Below are 18304 nucleotides of genomic sequence, written 5' to 3'. Positions count from 1 at the left end.
GATTGTCAGGGCAAGGACTTTGCCTCATTTGCTGCTTTGTCCCCAATACTACATCACTGCCTGGTGGTATTATATGGTAGTTGCCTCTTGCAGCTAGGAATTGAAAGAGTAAGACCAGCAAGGCTTTTTAAAGTATGATAAAAGAGAATCAAAAGCCCCAACTTTAGGAGTGTATTATGCAGTTGGAATTGGAGGATAATGAATTTGTAAATAAGAAAAAATAAGACCCAGGATAATTCATTCTGATAAAAGCCAAGGGAAAAGATTGCCGAGGAAGAGTTCATGTGTGGCAAAGATGATGAAAAGGGACAGGCATTAAAGAGAAGCCTATTTGGCTCTTAGCTAGAAGACATGTGGACTTTGATCATCCGGGGCCTGGTTACCACAAGGAGAGAAATTGTCAAGTAAATGTCCCTTGAAGGAAGGAAATGGAATCCAGGGCATTTGTATTGACCAGGAGGTAGAACACCTGTCTTAGAAGCTACATAGTGAACTGGTACAGACATGATGAAGGGATTCGTTTTAAAAAGTATTTACCAAATGTGGTAAAGGCTCCTTAGTCTCTCTTCAGTTAGGGATAACATGTTGCTAAGACTGGAAATCTTTGGGACATTAATGTGTTTGAAGGTGGAACTGAATGAAATAGCATGGGGAATACCGTGGGAATTCCTTATGTGGAGTGTAAATTCCTTGAGGGAGAATCCATCCTTCCTTAGCATTTTGTGCGGGGCATTCAGACAGGTGTCCTGTTTGATTTTAACTTTCTTGTGATGTTATTATCTGTACTACTTATTTCAATAAATTATTGGCAACATTTGTATTCTGATTTTTAAGATCAAGGCACCGAATTTCCTTTCAATCCCTCCAAAGAGCTGTGAAGTTTAAAGAGCATTATGCCTAGGCTGCTGCTTTGTGTCAAATGGAGAGTCAGATTCTTCATTTCATGGAAATTGGAAGTGTCAAGGGCCCAGGTGCAGGAGTCCCAGCCCTTCTGCAGACTATCTGACATTGTAGCCTAAGCTGATGTTCGACATGAATGACCTCAACATCAGGCAACATAGAGGCAAAAGGTTTGTGAAATACAGAAAAAGTTGCCTGAAATCATGGTTGTCAAGATTTTGTCAGCAGCTCTCACACCTATGATTAGGTTGGGTGTCAGATGTGTTTGTTTTTCATTTTTAAAAAATACATAAATCCCTCCGTTGTGGTTGGACAAAATACATATGAAGATGATTTGGATGAGCAGATGCTGGATCTGTTTTACATTTCTGCGGTAACACATGTCAGGAAACTCCATTTCTTAAACTGAAATATCTCAATACAGTTACAGTGCTTATTTTTCTTCTGTGGATGATTTTTAGAAACAATTCAAGTTATCATGGAGCCGCCCCAGGACCTAACCGCATGAACGATTGGAAGTCAATTTTTTTCCTGGCCTGGGTGTCTCACGTTCCCTCAGCAGCTGGATTTAACAGGGGAGGCATTAGACTCAATGTGTCTTCCCATTCCTTGGTTTCGGGTAACTCCCCCCTCCTCTGGATTTTTACATTTCTTGCAGACAGAGTGATAAGTCAGAGAATATTCTGGGGAAATCTAGATGGAATGGCCAACGTATTCAGTTATGTATGTGGATGGTGAATTCTACAGTGTATTTTTCTGTCCCAAAGTCAAAAAACAGTCACTTGTGAACTAATAACACCTTCCTCTCAGGCTGGGAGGTGGCACTCAGTGTGACGACCAGGCCTGGTCATCAGGCAGGGACTGGCATTGTACTTTATGTGCGTCAGCTGGTGATTATTATGAGAAGTGGTTTCCTCTACAGCAATTTTATTTATGTTAGAAAATCATGTTAATTGTCCTAACCTTTCAGCAGTTGCAAAATCTTCTGTGGGGAAAAAAAAATGTGTAAAAATTTCAATGAATAAATTCCTTTCAGCATTGTTCATTTCTTCCTCTATTTTGGATTGAAAGAAAGCACTATGTTATAGATGGTTGGAAATGTGCATCACGTCTAAATAATACTTCACCCAAGAATACCAAACGCAGGGCTACACAGCAAGGTGATGGGCAGGGGTGGGGGAGTGATGAAAGTTTTGGATATCGTTGCTCAGTTCCTTGTTCCTCTCCCAATGTCTACCTTGGAGCTATGGATTCTATAACTAACCGAAACTTATTTTTTAGGTGCCCACTGATGGCAATGCTGGCCTCCTGGCAGAACCTCAGATCGCCATGTTCTGTGGCAAGCTGAACATGCACATGAACGTGCAAAATGGGAAGTGGGAGTCAGATCCATCGGGGACCAAAACTTGCATCGGTACCAAGGAGGGCATCCTGCAGTACTGCCAAGAAGTAAGTCCTCCCTGGTCACCACTGGTGCTTGTTGGACACATGCATTCATTTAAAAAAAAATGAACATGTTTTATATTTGTATTTTCTTATAGTAAAGGTCTTGGTTTCTCATGATTGATCATACCATGGATTTATTTACATACTTTATGCTACAATTTATATATGTGATTTTTCAAATTATGATGTCCTATTACGGCCTCCATAAATTCAGTAAAGTTGAACATATTTTAACAATTCCTTTTATCTCTAAAATGTATCCAACTGTGCCTCTCTAGTCAAGGTATTATTGTTAAAAATGCTAGAATTCATTTTTTTTTCCTCTTACCAACTTGATATATTTTGGTTCATTTTTTTTTCTATTTTCATCAATTTCAGTTTGTTTTCCCTTCCATATTAATTTTGCTTTTTTACAAATGTTAAGAAAAATTACACTGTTAACTCTGTAGTGATACTCAGAAAACTTGCTTCTATGGTAAATATTTTTATTATTCTTGAACATTTTCACTATTCTTAATTTATCCTTCGCACAAAAGAGAAAGAAGGTTGAGTTTCCCTTCTCTGAAATGCTTTAGATCAGAAGTGTTATGGATTTTGGATTTTTTACAGAGTTTGCGATATTTGCAAAATCAAAATCTTATTTTTGGCATGACATCCTAGTGTAACGTGAAATTCATTGTTATACCTTACAGGCATAGCTTGAAGGTAATTTATACATTATTTTAAGTGAATGAGTATTGCCTAGCATTCCCAAGGCCCTAGATTTGATCCCTCCATTCTGAGAAAATGAAGGAAGGATGGAAAGGAGGGAGGGAGGGAGGAATTAAAAAACCCCACATAGTTAGATCAGTGTAGTTGGCACATCTGTCTATCAGACATTATCATTTTTTTTTTGTTTTGGAAATATTAAAAATCCTCTGAACTAGTTATTTTGAAATGTTCAAATAATTGTTGTTAACCAGTTTTTCTCTGGTGTTTTTTCTGCCCATCTGGCCTCATGCCCTTTATCCACCCCCACCCCCACCACCACCCCCACTACCACCCCTGCCCCGCTGCTCCCTTCCCAAGTTCTGGGAACCACTGTTCATAGAAAATTACAAGGAAAAAAACCCAAAAGGATGGAATTCAAATGTAGCTAATGGTGTTGAGCACACTACCCTTTTCTGGAATGGCTATTTTGGTACCCGTGTACTATCACTTGCTGCTAGGTGTCTCCTTCGGTTTCAGCTGGGAATCACCAGGTGTTCTTAACACTTGTGTGTTGTCCCTACAGAAGCTACTCTTCTTGACCCTGGAACACCCTCATTTCCTGCTGCACTTAGGGATGCTGCTAATGCCTGGGTAGCTCACTTTCTGTCAGGCCACAGAGTGGCTCTTTCCAGTCCCAGACGTTGCTGGGTTGCTGTGCCCACTGTGAGGGGGCCCCCTTGGCTCTCTCCTCCTCTTGCAACGTGGGTATTTTTTCATCCTTCTCTAGGCACCACCCACAGTTGGCAGACTAAGTAAAAGAAGGTCAAAATACCAGGCCTTTTGAGCCATTTTAGTGAATTTGGTCTTTTCTTCTGTAAGAACAGGAAGCCTTTGAAGCTCTTTATTGATTTTTTTTTTTTTGAAAAAGGGAGAGACTGTAAATTTGAATTTTAGATTGTCGCTGTGTCCTGTACCACACTTCATTTCCCTCCACCCACCTGCTGGAGCCTCTGTGCCGGTGCTTTCCTCATGTGGTGCCATAGCCACATGCCATTCTTGAATACTCACCATGTGGCTAGTCCAAACGGATGTGTGCTGTAAGTGTAAGATAAATATCATATTTTGGACATTTAGTATGAATAAAGATATAAAGTGTTACATTATTAGATTTTATTTAGATTTCATGAAATCTAAATAAACGAAATGATTCATTTTGGATTTCTTGTTAAAGAGATCATAAAGATGTTCTATCAGCCAGCCTTTTATCATTGTGACAAAAACACCTGATAAAAAACACTAGAAGAGGAAAGACTTATTTTGGCTCGCGGTTTCAGAGGTTTCAGACTGTGATCAGCTGGCTCCGTTGACTCTGGGCCCCAGGTGAGGCAGAACATCATGGCAGAAGGGTGGCAGAGGAAAACGGCTCACCTCATGGCAGCCAGAAGACAGCAGGAGAGAGAAGAGGGGACAAGGAACAAGATATACCCTTCTGGGAAGTACCACCATTGACTAGTACCTAGGCCCCAAATGCTGTCATTTCCACCACTTCCCAGTAATGCTAAAAATTATGAATCCATCAGTGGATTAATCCACTGATGGGCTCAGAGTCCTCATGATTCATCAGTTCTCCAAAGCCCCACCTCTGAACACTGTTGCATTGGGGACCATGCCTTCCACACCTGAGTGTTTGGGGGACATTCCAGATCCAGACCATAAGAGATGTGAATTTATAACTATGTGTGATTAAACTTGAAATCCAAAAGAACATAGGCAGCTTGTTCACATTTCCATTCAACAGTGCTGCTCTTCCCATACTGCTAGTGGATCTGGGCTAGAGAGGGTCTTAGATCCCAAGATCTGGCAAGCCCGAGAGGGAGGTAGAACTGGAGAGTTCCTACAGACTGTGTTCCCCAGGACTTTACTGGTGTTTGGGAGACAGGATTGAATAAATACGTATTTTATTAAAAAAAAAAAATCTTTCAATGCAAGGTGCCTGTGTCAGAGAAACAATAGTTCTCTCTATGTCCCTCAACGATTTATCTGTAGGTGCCAAGAATGCAATGATGAACAGAACATAGGGCCCATTCTTTAGAGGGTGAGAAATCATGTTAGCATGTGAAAACAGCGTAGCAAAGACGAAAACGATGGCATCACCACCTAACCCTTATGAGCATCTGCTGTGCCAAGTCCCGGCATTCCTTTACCCACTGGTGACGTTTCTGGGAAGAAGCCAGGGAGAAACCCAGGCAGAGCCTTGGGGAACTGCAACATTTAAGAGGAACAAAGAGAAAGAATGTCACTAGGCGAGAATGAAAAGTGGCCAGAGAGACAAGATCAGAAGTAGGAGGTGCTACGTGCTGGAAGTCAAGCTTGGTTTACCGTGAAATGCGAAATGCTAAGAGTACAGGGCTGACGCACACTGAAGGAGTTGAAGTATGATATTTGACCAGGTAGAAATCAAGCCTCTCATGCAAAATGACCACATGGCAAAGGTTTCATCCAGTTCAATTTATTAAAGAGGTAAACTCTAAGACTTTAACACAGGTCCATTTGGACTTGGAGAAGTGTATTTTCTTAACGCATTTCATTTGCCATGGCTACGAACAGGAATCATCTGGAATTTTCTGGAGTAATATCATGGAATTATTTCCATGGGACAGGAAACACTGGTATTGCCATCAGTTATCCACAGTGTTGGTGCTCACAGAGTTGTTAAACAGCCTCTTCAAGTTACCAATCAGTCAAAAGAAATGCCCCTGCAGAATCAGATCACCCTGTCTCTCAACACCCTTGGGATCTGTGATTCCAAACTTGCCTTTCATTGCTAGGATTCTTTTGCCCACCTCTAAGCCTTGAATGTTGTTTTGTGACAACAAAGTTTTTCTTATTTAGTGTCAAATTAAGTGTTATCACTGACCTCTGGGATAGCACTTTCCTTGAAATAGCTGGGAGGAAGTCAAACGACATTAGTGGATGGTGAGTACAGCTTGGGGCTCTTGAGGCAGGATCTGGAGGCAAAGAGCTGGAGGGAAAACCAAGACAAAGGAACCATCTTTTAGTTTTTTTGGTTTTTTCAGTACTGGGCATTGAACCCAGGCCTTGCCCACTAGGCAAGCGCTCTCCCACTTAGCCACATCCCCAGCCTTCTTTAAAATTCCAGACAGGATCTCACTACATTGCCCAGCCTGGCCTCAAACTTGCAATCCTCCTGCTTCAGCCTCCCCAGTAGCTGGGATTACAGGCCTGGGCCACTATGGCCTGCTGTTTTTATATTTTTAAAATGAGAAGAACTTGAACTAAAGAAAATTTAAGCAAAACTCTGGGAAGGGTGGCCATCCTTCATAAGAACTAGTCTCAGATGTCTAGTGACATTCCTGTAAGAACTAGGGAAGAATGAGATCCAGTGGGTAAGTGGTTGGCTGGAGTTTTAGAAAGGGCAGGAACATCTCCTTTTGTGAGAAAGAGAAATGATGAAATAATAATGATGGTGAGTTACACAGCTTTTGTTGCCCAGTGACCAAACTCACTAAGCAACTTACAGGTGTGGAAAATATTTTCTCCTATCAATGGGGAAGATGCTGCAAGGATAGCTTACACAATTCAAAACAAAACAAAAACCAAAAATGCACTGATGTTAGGTCCTCAGACACTGGAACTGAGACTTAGTGCGGTCTGGGATTTGCCTAACAGGGTCTCTCTTTGTTTTCTGCTTGTCCTTTCTCTTGCTGTTTGCTCACTTTCTCCCGCTGAGATGCCAACTTCCTTCTGCCCATGTGCACTAGAGTTCCAGGGAAGGATATGGATTGGTCTTACTTTTGGCCCCACATCCACTCCTGGATCAGTCACCAAGCACATAGACTCAGCACCCAGACTATGTGGGTGTGAGGTATCTTTAATATCCAAAGTGGTGTGGGGTGAGGGACTGCTTCCTGAAAAGGGATGAAGAATGGCATGAGGCAAAATAGAACGATAGTCACCGTGCAATGCAGAGCTCAGGGATAAGAGTTTTTCAGGTCGGAGAGTAGCTGCTAGAGGAATTCATGACTTTAACTGGCTTTGCAGGGAAGTACTAGTATGGAGTGCAGAGATGTTCACGCAAAACTATTGAGCAGTGTTTGATGTACTCTATCCAATGGTGCATCTGGAAAAATCTAGAATATTCCATATTGATATTTTAGGGCCTATCTGCCACTTTCCACACTGTAGCTATTCTGTTTTTTTTTTTTTTTTTATAATTAGAAATAATGAATAGTTTTTGTTAGTTGCATTTTTTTGTATGTTCTGGAAATGTTTATATTTGCCTATATTTCTTTTTTATGTCCATGTTTTATTTTCAACAGTGTCGATTGATTCATTGCTTCAAATGACAGGGAAAACAGTACTCTTACGATTTTTCTATTTTCCCTTCTTACCGATTTTATAAGTTACGTTATTTTTATGTCGTCAAAAGTTATAATTGCACCATCTGTTATATTGCCATAATTACCATCATTGTAGGTTATAACTGAATGCATCGTTTGTAGCCAGTTCTTCCACCAATATATCCTAATTCTTGTGTTATTTATTTTGATTCCGCTATTGGGTGGTGTTGTTGGTGTTGTCTTTGGATGACTTTTGTCTTCATTAGTTACTTTCAGAAGTCATAGCAAAGTGTCTCGAATGGGTGTGGAGTTGCAGACTGGCAGGTCGTTTCGGTCAGGAATATAAAGATGCTTTGCTATTGGCATTGATCTTTGTGCATATTCCCCCTGTTTTCAATGGAAAAAAAAAAGGTTGAAACCATTACTACTTATTACCATTAACAGGGCTATTCACGTAATGATATTTTCTCCGAACAGTGGAGAATATATTTTTTTTTCTTCATATGCTCCCTCTATCCCTCTTGTGACCAAAACACAGATGTTTTAGAGGCAGCCAGCTGAGTCAGAGAGGCAGCTGTTAGCAGTCTGTGATCTTAGGACCAAAAAACCAACTGAACCCATGACTGTGACCTCATTTTGACCTTTTGCTAACCACTTTAACTCACTAGTTCCATTTGTTTTTCCCCAGGACTGCTCTAACTCCTATCTGTTGGTACTTAGCCTAGGGTAATGTATGAAATATTAATACTTTGATGGTGAATAATTATCTAGTCCACCTTCTCCATAGTCTCCATTGTTCCTCTCCATTTATACTCCCTGCTTTTTGGATGTTGTTGTTGTTGTTGTTGTTATTGTGAGTGTTATCATCTTTGCCCTTGTGATTTCTTTGGTCCTATCCTTGGTCAAGAGCAAGATTCAGGAGGGAAAGTAAAGATTGAGTCCTTTTAAACTTGAGTCCTGATTATCAGCCCTTATAAAGTTTGATTGATATGTTGAAACTTATGATTTAAATTGCATGTTTGTTTTACCTATGTGTTTATCCCAAGTGCTTCAATTTCTTGGTGCCAGGGTGTCTCCCCAATCATAGTTGTTTGATTTCTGCCCAGTTATTAGGAAATACTGTGTTTTTAAAAATCCTTTAATTTCATTATTGGGTATCTATTGAGTACTGTCAACTGACTGAATGTTTGTGTGCCCCCAAAATTCGTGTGTTGAAACTAACCCCCTTTGTGATAGTATTGATGAAATTGGGAGGGTAGGGACCTCCTCATGGCATTGGTGCCTTCCTAGGAGGAGACACCAGAGAGCCTGTTGTCTCTTCTTGCTCACACAAAGAAGAAGCCCCTTGAGGATACAGCAAGAAGGTAGAAGCAGGCATTCACCAGAACCCATCCATGCTGATATCTTGATCTCAGAGTTTTAGCTTCCAGAACTATGTCAAAATACATTTCTGTTTTTTAAATGTCCCAGTCTCTGGTATTTTGTTATAGCAGCCCAAGCTAAAACAAAGACTGTATTGATTTGTACTGTAGGCAAAAGCACTAGAGACCCAAGGTGCTGCTGAGGAGGAATATTTCTAGAGATCATGCCTTGCAAAACAGTCTGTCCAACACTTAGCTTGGACCTAGAGAACACTGGTCATCATTTAGTAAATGCTTCTTGTAGATGGCGTATTGGTGGCACTGGGATCATGGCTCAGGATGGATGTGGTTCTGTACCCATCTCTACACTGAGGGAGCTTCCTTCAGACTGAAGCCTGTGGTTTGCAGTTTCAGAGACTGTTTCTGTTCATTGATAGAATTCTAAAGTGATTTTCCTGCAAGAGTTTGGGGAATTTTGGCCCGTAGCACAGATTGACACTCAGTTTATATTCATCCAGTTTTAACACAAGTGCCATGATGGACTCCATGAGACTTCAGATATTCAGTCACGACCTTACAGCATGACTTTAAACATTCAGATGTAATGTACTAAATGATCACTTCCTGAGAAAAATTTATGGAACCAGATCCCTAGGTTGTTCTTTATGAGTATTGTTTGAAGCTACTAAGTTTTACGTTAATTTGTATGAAAAACTAAATAACCACAACAGACTGTCAATTGTTATTTTTCCTCTGTGGCTCTTTGATAGGAAAAAGTCCCTTTCCTCTCTTTTGTATTAAAAGGAAAAAGTGCTGAATTGTGGAAACAGCTTGAATATAACTAGATGAATTATTCATAATTAATTTAACAGCATAAAGTGGCCACTTGCCTTAATGAATGGTTGCAGTACCCAAAGTTTGACCTAAGGAATTTCTAAATATAAATGTAAGGAATTGCTAACTATAAATAGAACAAAATGAGGATAATATCTCCCGTGAAACACACACTAAAGTTTAGGAATAAAAATTAGAATTGTTAGATATTATTATACTCTTTCTTTTCGATGAAATGAGATTTAAAAACCAAAAACAACAACCATGCATTGTTCTATTTAAACCAAAGACTTCAGGATGTGAGAAGCAAGAAGTAAATGTATTTCAGTTCTGCATCTCAGGAATCTATTTCTTCCCAAAGATAACTTTGGCAGATTTAGTCAATATTTTTTGAACACCAAAAATGGGATTTTGTTACGTGGCAAGATGCCATTCGTGACTCAGAGGTGGGCGGTAAATATACAATTGAATATAATTGAAAATAGAATTCAGAAATTTGAAAAAGGTGGAATGAGGCTATAAAACAGAGGGTCATGATTATAAACCTGGGACTTGGGTTCTCCATCTGGAGATGCGGGAGCCATGGGTGGTTTTTAGCATGAGTGTGTTTTGTCAGGACAATTCGATAGATTAGCTAGTTTCCAGGGAGAGGTTAGTTGGGAAAAGGAGGAATTCGGATCACCAAGTAGAAGTGTGAAAAGAGATGTGAAGATCATCCTTTCCACTCTCCTCTTTTCCATAGCTGAGCTCTGTGCATACCTGGAGGGGCTGTGTCATTGCTCTTTGGCACCTGAGTTGTTCAGGAACAGCCACCCGTCCAGTCTCAGATGTGCCCTCACTTTATCATGGGAACACACAGGCGAGTGTCCTAAGAATTAAGCATTGCGAATTGAGAGGTAAATTGTAAAGTCCCAGTACTGCTCTTCCTCCTCTATGAAGAGAATTACAACACAGACTCTGCTGCTCTCTGTGTTCCTAACAAGTTGAGCACATCTTTCCAGGTAGGGCTTTCTGAAGGTCTGGATGGGAATGGGGCTCTGAATAGGGTGAGCTTCGCTGGCAGAGTTCTAGCTGGGAAAGCTAGGCGGGTGAATGTGGCTTTGTTTATTGTCTCTCTTATTAGAGTATGGATATATTCTCTTTTTCCTAGGTGTGTTCTTTCCCACAGCTAACAATATCTGCTGCTTCTTAGACCTTCTTGCTCTAAATGAACAGTTGTGTTGTTGATAGATTAACAAGACCAGAGAATAAAACATACCGATACCTGGACGGAACAAAATCTGCCTCTTACATGAGTTTAACAAAACCATTTCCCTTGCTCAGCTTTCTATTCAAGTATTTGATTGAAGATGGGATTCCCAGACAAGAATTCTCTCTCTCTCTCTCTCTCTCTCTCTCTCTCTCTCTCTCTCTCTCTCTCTCTCTTTCATTCTATAGTAATATAAAAGTAAAGTTAAATTGTAAAAAAGGGGAACAATGAATGGTCTTTTCAGTCAAATCTATCCATCTTTGAGGCTATGCTCTGCACTGGCTCTTACTAAAGGCCATAGGAGGTTCTTGGTCATCATTATTTTGCTTTGTGTTCCCTTCAGCTTTATAGGTTTAAAACTTCAGTTTTAAACCTATAAAGACACTTGCCTGTGTGTTCCCATGATAAAGTGAGGGCACATCTGAGACTGGACGGGTGGCTGTTCCTGAACAACTCAGGTGCCAAAGAGCAATGATACAGCCCCTCCAGGTATGCACAGAGCTCAGCTATGGAAAAGAGGAGAGTGGGAAGGATGATCTTCACATCTCTTCACAGGTATTAGGCAAATAAACATTGTGGGTTTGGTATTTGAAAGATCCAAAAGTGCATACTAAGTGAGACAATGTTTCAATAGATACATTGGACTACTTCTACATGAATATGGGTATATTTTATGCATTAGTGGTCTGGATATAGTAGTCTGCAGGAGTTGCTTGCACAGACAATAGGATTGAAAAGAAAGAAAGCCAGTTTGTTTATTTTAAAATGAGAATATTAGCCAGAAATTGAGAGAGATTAAGGAGACAGAATCTAGAGTGTATGTGTCCACATCTGGTTTCGTTTTTGCATCTGTGTCCTGTCCCATTGGTTTGGTCACCCCACCACCACCACCACCTACCCCCCCCCATTTGTTTTATATTCAGAATTTTGGATTAGAATGACTTGTCAATCAAAGAAGATCCTTTGACATTATTTTCTCAACTCTGGAGTATGAATGTGTGGATATAGCATATATTTATACATAGTGTCAGAAATAGAATTGGGCCAAATTCTTGGGAAATTCCCTACTGCCCTGCAGCATCTTCCCTGTCGGCTGGCATCAGGCCATCATTGTGAAAACCCAGCACGGCTCAGACTTCCCATTATTGCGGTAGGGTTTCATCAGATGCATTTTGCCTCTCAGCTCCTCATTAAGTTGCAAGCAGAGAACGATTTTCAGCTTCCAGTTCTGCTTCTCAATTAAATTAGAGGTTCTGTTTCCGATATCTCCCATTATTCACAGAATTTATGTTGAAAACAATTTTTTAATGTGATTTTTTTTCTATGTAGCCCAGAAAAAAAATTGCAGTGTATCATTTAAATCAGGAAACATGAATATATTGTCTACAGCATACTTTGTTTTGGTTTTAACACCAAAGTTTAAGTTATTGAAAACTTATGCTCTTTCTGTGCTTAAGAATGGCACCTGCTGTGGTTGTTTGTTAGGTCCTGGCTTCATCTTCTGTAAAGTGGAGCAGTTACTAGCTGGTGGAGGATTCCATAATGTGCTGCACATTAAATGTTTGCAGCAATTTCTGGCACTAATAAACATTCAATTATTATATACGTTTCTTATTCTTTTGGGTATGCTCTTTGAAAAACTAATTGGTATATAAAGGCTATCAGAAGATTTAAAAAAAGAAGTTCTCAGAAGATGAAACTATCCCATGATTAGACTGCCATTTAGCATTTTGTTATAGGGCTTTTGATTCTTTGCTTCATGCAGGTACAATTTGGATCTTGGATTTTTGTTTTCTCATCTGCTGCATAAATCTATGAGCTGTTTCCCCTGGGCTAGTTCTTTCCTCCTTCTCATTTTCTTAAATGTAAAATTTCAGGGACTGGGAGTATAACCCAGAGATATTGTAGAATGCTTATCTAGCATGTGCAAAGGCACCTGGGCTCAATTCCTAGCACCATGAAAAAGAAAGAAGAAGGATAGTATAGTAAAATGAATCCTTTGTGCCAGTCACTCAACTTCTGTAATTGTCATATTCATTCACCCTTGCTCCTGGTTAAGTCTAGAATGCAAGCTCTTTATTTCATCTACTCAAGATCTATGACTTGAGTCAGAATGTCCTGCAGACCTGTGTCCCTTCCCCTTTGCTGACCTGTAAATTCAGACATACTGAAGCAGCACACTTTACCCATTGACTTCTGACCTACATAACACCTACTTAACACATCATTTTGTTAACAAAATTTCTAACATTTTCCAAAAAGAAATATCCTTGGGAATTTGATTGAAAATGAATTTTAAAAGCTGAATGGCTAAAAAGAAAAATAGGCAAATTGTTTTCACAGTTATCATCAATTCCCATTTTACTAGGCCCTGTTTGATTTTTGTGATCTTGAAATAACCCTGGGGCATCTGGAAATGACTTTGGCATTCCTCACTGGTCCTAGGTGGCCTGTTTGTGAAAGGAATTTGCCCTCAATGTGAAGAATGAAGTTCTGTAGGACTCTGACAACATATGTCTTAAAGAAATATTTTTATATTTTTACATATAAAACTACATGTTCTTGGCATTCTTAAATATCATCAATGTCTTTTCTTGTTTTGCGTACTTAACGACTTAAATGTCATCGTGTTTGAGATTAATATGTTTCCAATATGGAGAGACAGAGAGGGAAAGAGACTTAAAATTTTTTAAATTTAGAACAAAATTGAGTTGACCAAGTTTTAATGTATTTCTGCAGTGAAATGCCTTAAAACCACTTATACCATCCACTATAACCTTCTGATATGCATCTAAGATTGTTCCTACTTGAACTCTTTTCTGGCTGTTAGTAAATGAAATTTCTTTATTTCTCTCTGTCTCTGTCTCTGTCTCTGTCTCTCTCTCTCTCTCTCTCTAATCATCTTATGTTCTGATACATCTGGCTTTTTGGCCAGATAGGCTGCTTTTCAGATTCTAGGACCAGCCTAGCTTTGAATTCTTCCTCAGTGTAATTCTTCTTTAGCTGTACTTATTATTACTTTAATTTTATGTCAGGCAGTCTTATTTATATAAGTTGTATCTATTTAGAAGAACAATATTGGAAGGGTTATTTTTATTAAAAAGCTCATAATCCAATAACTGTTGAGCATCCTGTTTAGGAGATAGTTTTATAATATTCAGTGAGAGCTTAGTATGTACTGAATTTCTCTATAATGAAGGTGTTCCTACCTGAACCAGAAATACTCATTAGACATTTATGAGCAGTTACACGCTAGCCCACTGCTGGCCTTTGTTGAGGGGACACTGTCTTCACCTTCAAAGAGTTATAGATCCTAGTAGCACAGGGAGGTGCCACAGGAGGCAAACAGTGGTCAGTGACGTTTGATGGGTGTTTGCAGGAGGCAATCTGGGTGCAGGGACACAAGGAATCCTGGAGGGGTGAGGAGTATGAGTGAGGTCGCCAGCCAGCCCCTGTCAAATCCTCATCTTTCCGTGCCTCTCACCTTAGATTCTCTCTTTTCAGTTTCCCCTAAACCAGGAGCTTCTCCCAGATACCCGGTTGGCTCATTCTTGCATGTGAGTGAGCCATCTCTGGCTCTGACTCACCCTAATGCCCATCAAGTGTCCTCATCATCTAGCAAGAGCCTGTATGTGTTTGTTCCTGTCTCCTGGGGAAGGGAATGCAGGATATGATTTAGCCTTGCAGTCAGTGAGGGGATGGAGCTGCAGTTAAAACGTGGTCTCTACTGAGAACTTCCTTCGGATGGCGGAGGGTTGGAGCACAGGAAGAGGAAGAAGGAGCTGGCAGCCTCCTGTTGGCCTTAAAACCAGAGGTGATGAATGTGCAGCCATCAGGAGGCCTTCGAGGTGCCAGATCGCCTTTCCTGCCCCTCAGGAAAGGGATTTTTCATTGGGGAGGCCATGCAGGCATGCATTTAACCAACTGTGAGTGCACTGTGATAAATACAAGGAGAATTCCCCAGAGAGAGGGAGGGTTGGCGATGTATCACACTGTGGAAGTCCTGTCTGCGCAGGGGGACCCTAGGGGGCCTGGGCACAGGAAGTGTGGTGTAAGGGATTTGAGGTCACAGTGTGCTGGAACACTGTGCCTGTGTTTATACAGTGACTGCTCTGGGCACCTATAATTTAGGAAGATCTGTAGAGATTGGGACAGTTTATTTTTCAAGTAGTTAATACTGGTCTGGATTTGCTTAAGTATTTATAAATATAACTGTTGTTGTATAAAGCCCTTTTTTTAAATATAAAAAATTCAATTTGAGCATTAAAACCATTGAAATTTAGACTTAAGCATTAAAATTTGAGGTACTGCTACAAAGAAAATATTAAACATTGAGCCCATGCTTATAATTAATTATGGAGAAAAGTCAGGAATTTTTCTCAAGGACATTTGTGTATCTAATTATTATTTTTCATTCTTGACTAGATAATGAGCTAGGCTGTCTTTTTAACATACAAAAATGCTTTTTTTTTGGGTCCCTAGACATATACTAGAGCTAGCTACTTCATAAAAATAAAATATTATTTGGATTTTGTCATTTATTTAAAAAGTTTTCTAGTTTTATTACTTTTGCTTCTTTGGGGGTTTCTTACGCTTGTGGTTATCACATTATTAACTGGGTCTTTTTGTGCGTCAAAAGAAATTTTGTTACTTTGATTTTTTATCTTCTTCCACCTTCAAATAAGCCTCCTGGTGTTAGAGCAGGAAAATTTTACTATCTTTGGCAGTTCCAAATTAATAACTCCTTATCCCTGAATAAAAGTAAGTGAATCAGGTTGAAGTACTGCCTCCATTTTATCGATTAGGGCAGTAGACACAATTATGCATGGCCTTTGTGAGTGGTTCAAATTTTATAATCCACATTCTTCTCCATATTAACAATTACCGTTGTTAGCAAAATGGAGTGAGAAGCTAAATAAAGCCAGGAAATAGTACCTATGCCCTGGATTTCATGGCAGAAACTGGAGTTGAACTCTGTTTGGCTGATGATCACTCTTTGAAGCTCTGATGATCTTGAGGGAGAAACCTGTGTTCACAGATTTTAGTTTGCAATTCTGTCTAACTGCTTGGAAATTTTCAGTCAAATAAGGTACCGATCTGTTTCCCTGAATAGGACCATAGGAGTCTGAAGATGGTTAGCACTCAAGGTGAAAAAGAGATCCTTCTTTCCTGCTAATCAATTGTACCTTCAATTTGTTGGTTTTACAAATACCAAATGACCCCTTTGATATAAGGGGAGTAAACAAGGACAGGGTAGGGACGAAGAGCTTGAGAAGAAGATTTACATTAAACAGGGATGAGAGGTGGGAGGGAAAGGGAGTGAGAAGGGAAATCGCATGGAAATGGAAGGCGATCCTCAAGGTTATACAAAATGATATATAAGAGGAAAGGAGGGGTAAGACAAGATAATACAAATGGAAGAAATGATTTACAGTAGAGGGGGTAGAGAGAGAAAAGGGGAGGGGAGGGGAGGGGAGGGGGGATAGTAGAGAATAGAACTGACAGCAGAATACATCAGACACTAGAAAGGCAATATGTCAATCAATGGAAGGGTAACTGATGTGATACAGCAATCTGTATACGGGGTAAAGTTGGGAGTTCATAACCCGCTTGAATCAAACTGTGAAATATGATGTATTAAGAACTATGTAATGTTTTGAACGACCAACAATAAAAAAAAAATTTGTTGGTTTTAAATTGAAAAGAAGGAAATGGGATATGGTTGTATCTGCTATAGGGATTCCAGAGAGCTGACAAGTCCTGAGAAAATTCCCAGCAGGGTAGTACTTCTGTGAAGTGGCAGATAGAACCCCTTTAGAGAAAGGCAATAGCGCACACTTTGCTGCACATAAAGTGGTACCCTCAGGGTGAACTCTGTAATGCCACCAACTTTATGACTCATCAGTGCTATTCTTTTGCGATATAATAAACAAGCAAAGGTGAAGGGAGAATTATATTTCTGTACCAAGAGCCACTTGGCCTTTCATTACATAGGATAAAGCCATGGGCCTATTAAATTTTTAGTGACATTTTCAAGTAGGGCATTATCTGTGACCTGATATGCATGCATTGAAGTGTTAAGATACTTAAGAACAAACTAAAATAAAGGGAAGGAAGCTGTATCCTTCGGAGCGAGATTTCTGGCAGTGTTCTGAAGCACTTTCTCAGCACCCAGCCTAGGATTCTGATTTAGCTACTTGTGTGTGTGTTCTAAATTATTCTTCTACTGTTGGATTGATCACATACTCTGCTACATTGATACATGCCTTTCTTTTTAATTTTTATTTTTAAATATAATATGTTTGTTTTTTTTTTTAGAGAAGTTATAGATTCACTGAAAAATTGAGAGCATATGCAGAGGTTCCCCATAATCCCTTGGCCTCCGTTGTCAACATACCCCAAATGGAGTGATGCATTTGTTATAATCCATGAACCTACACGAACACGTCATTAACACCCAGAGTACATAGTTCACATTGGGGCCCTCTCTTGGTGGTTTGGACAAATGTAAATGCAAATTCCTCATGTTTGGACAAAGGCCAGTGACATGTATTCACCAGAGTAGTTTCATTGTCCTAAACATGCTCTGTTTCTGCCTGTTTACCCTCCCACCAGCCTCCAAGCCAATCTTTATTGCCTCTGTGGTTTGCCTTTCCCAGAAGGTCACGTAGCGGAAGTTGTGCTGCGTGTCACCTTTACATATGGGTTTCTTTTACTTAGCAGTATGCGTTGAAGATTCCTCCAAGACTCTTCATGGCTCGGTGGCTCATTTCTTTTTATCACAGAAGAATACCCCACTGTAGATGTACCCCATAGTTTATGTGTCCATTCTCAATGCTTTTTGTTTCAACTCATTTTTCTTGGGACCAGGACTAAGGTGAGGTGTGTGAGATGCTCAGGGAATCAAGATGAATAATATGGCAGAACAATTTTTCAAAAAATAAAAATTCATACAGCAAAAATGATGAACAAGGCATTAACATTTTAGGTAAAGAGAAGATCCCACCAAGCCCTGTCAGGGTCACTGATAATCATAAGCAGAATTCCCTATATTCGTAATGCACACGGGACATTGTTCTCTTGCTTTGAAACCTGGTTCTCCTCTGCAGAAATGGCTTCCCCTGAAGACTCCTCTGGTAGAAGTGCTTTTCTCAGAATCGTCATAGCATTGTGCCTAGAGGTGGAGATGGCCTCTTTGCTCCTCATTTCCCCCTCCAAACTACTCATCCCCTTTCCTCTCTAAAACGCCATCTATCTCATCCATGAAGTAATGCACCTAAATTCCACCACACTCTCCTCTACTGTGGGAATCATCCCCAGCCTCTTCCCTTTCAGTGGCACAACCCCTCAGTGTGTGCGGGATTTTAGCTTCTGGTGTTCTGTCATCTAGTACAGCGGTCCTCCTTTGTGACTCATGAGGGATTTGGGGGAGGGGTGCAGGTACTGGGGATTAAACTCAGAGG

At 40.1% G+C, this 18304-nt stretch overlaps 1 protein-coding gene across 6 annotated transcripts in view; it reads left to right on the top strand.

Annotated features, from left to right (window-relative positions):
* App (amyloid beta precursor protein) overlaps positions 1-18304 on the top strand; it is a 237999-nt gene that overhangs the window by 54066 nt on the left and 165629 nt on the right. For all 6 annotated transcript variants that reach the window (XM_078044496.1, XM_078044500.1, XM_078044498.1 and 3 more), the window contains exon 2: positions 2182-2349. In XM_078044496.1, coding sequence (XP_077900622.1) covers positions 2182-2349 — 168 coding nt within the window. The remainder of the gene's footprint in view (positions 1-2181; positions 2350-18304) is intronic.

The sequence above is a fragment of the Ictidomys tridecemlineatus genome, chromosome 3 (genome assembly GCF_052094955.1).
Source record: "Ictidomys tridecemlineatus isolate mIctTri1 chromosome 3, mIctTri1.hap1, whole genome shotgun sequence".
NCBI lineage: Eukaryota > Metazoa > Chordata > Mammalia > Rodentia > Sciuridae > Ictidomys > Ictidomys tridecemlineatus.
Note: the sequence above shows the minus strand (reverse complement) of the source record. Positions and strands in the feature narration are given on the sequence as shown.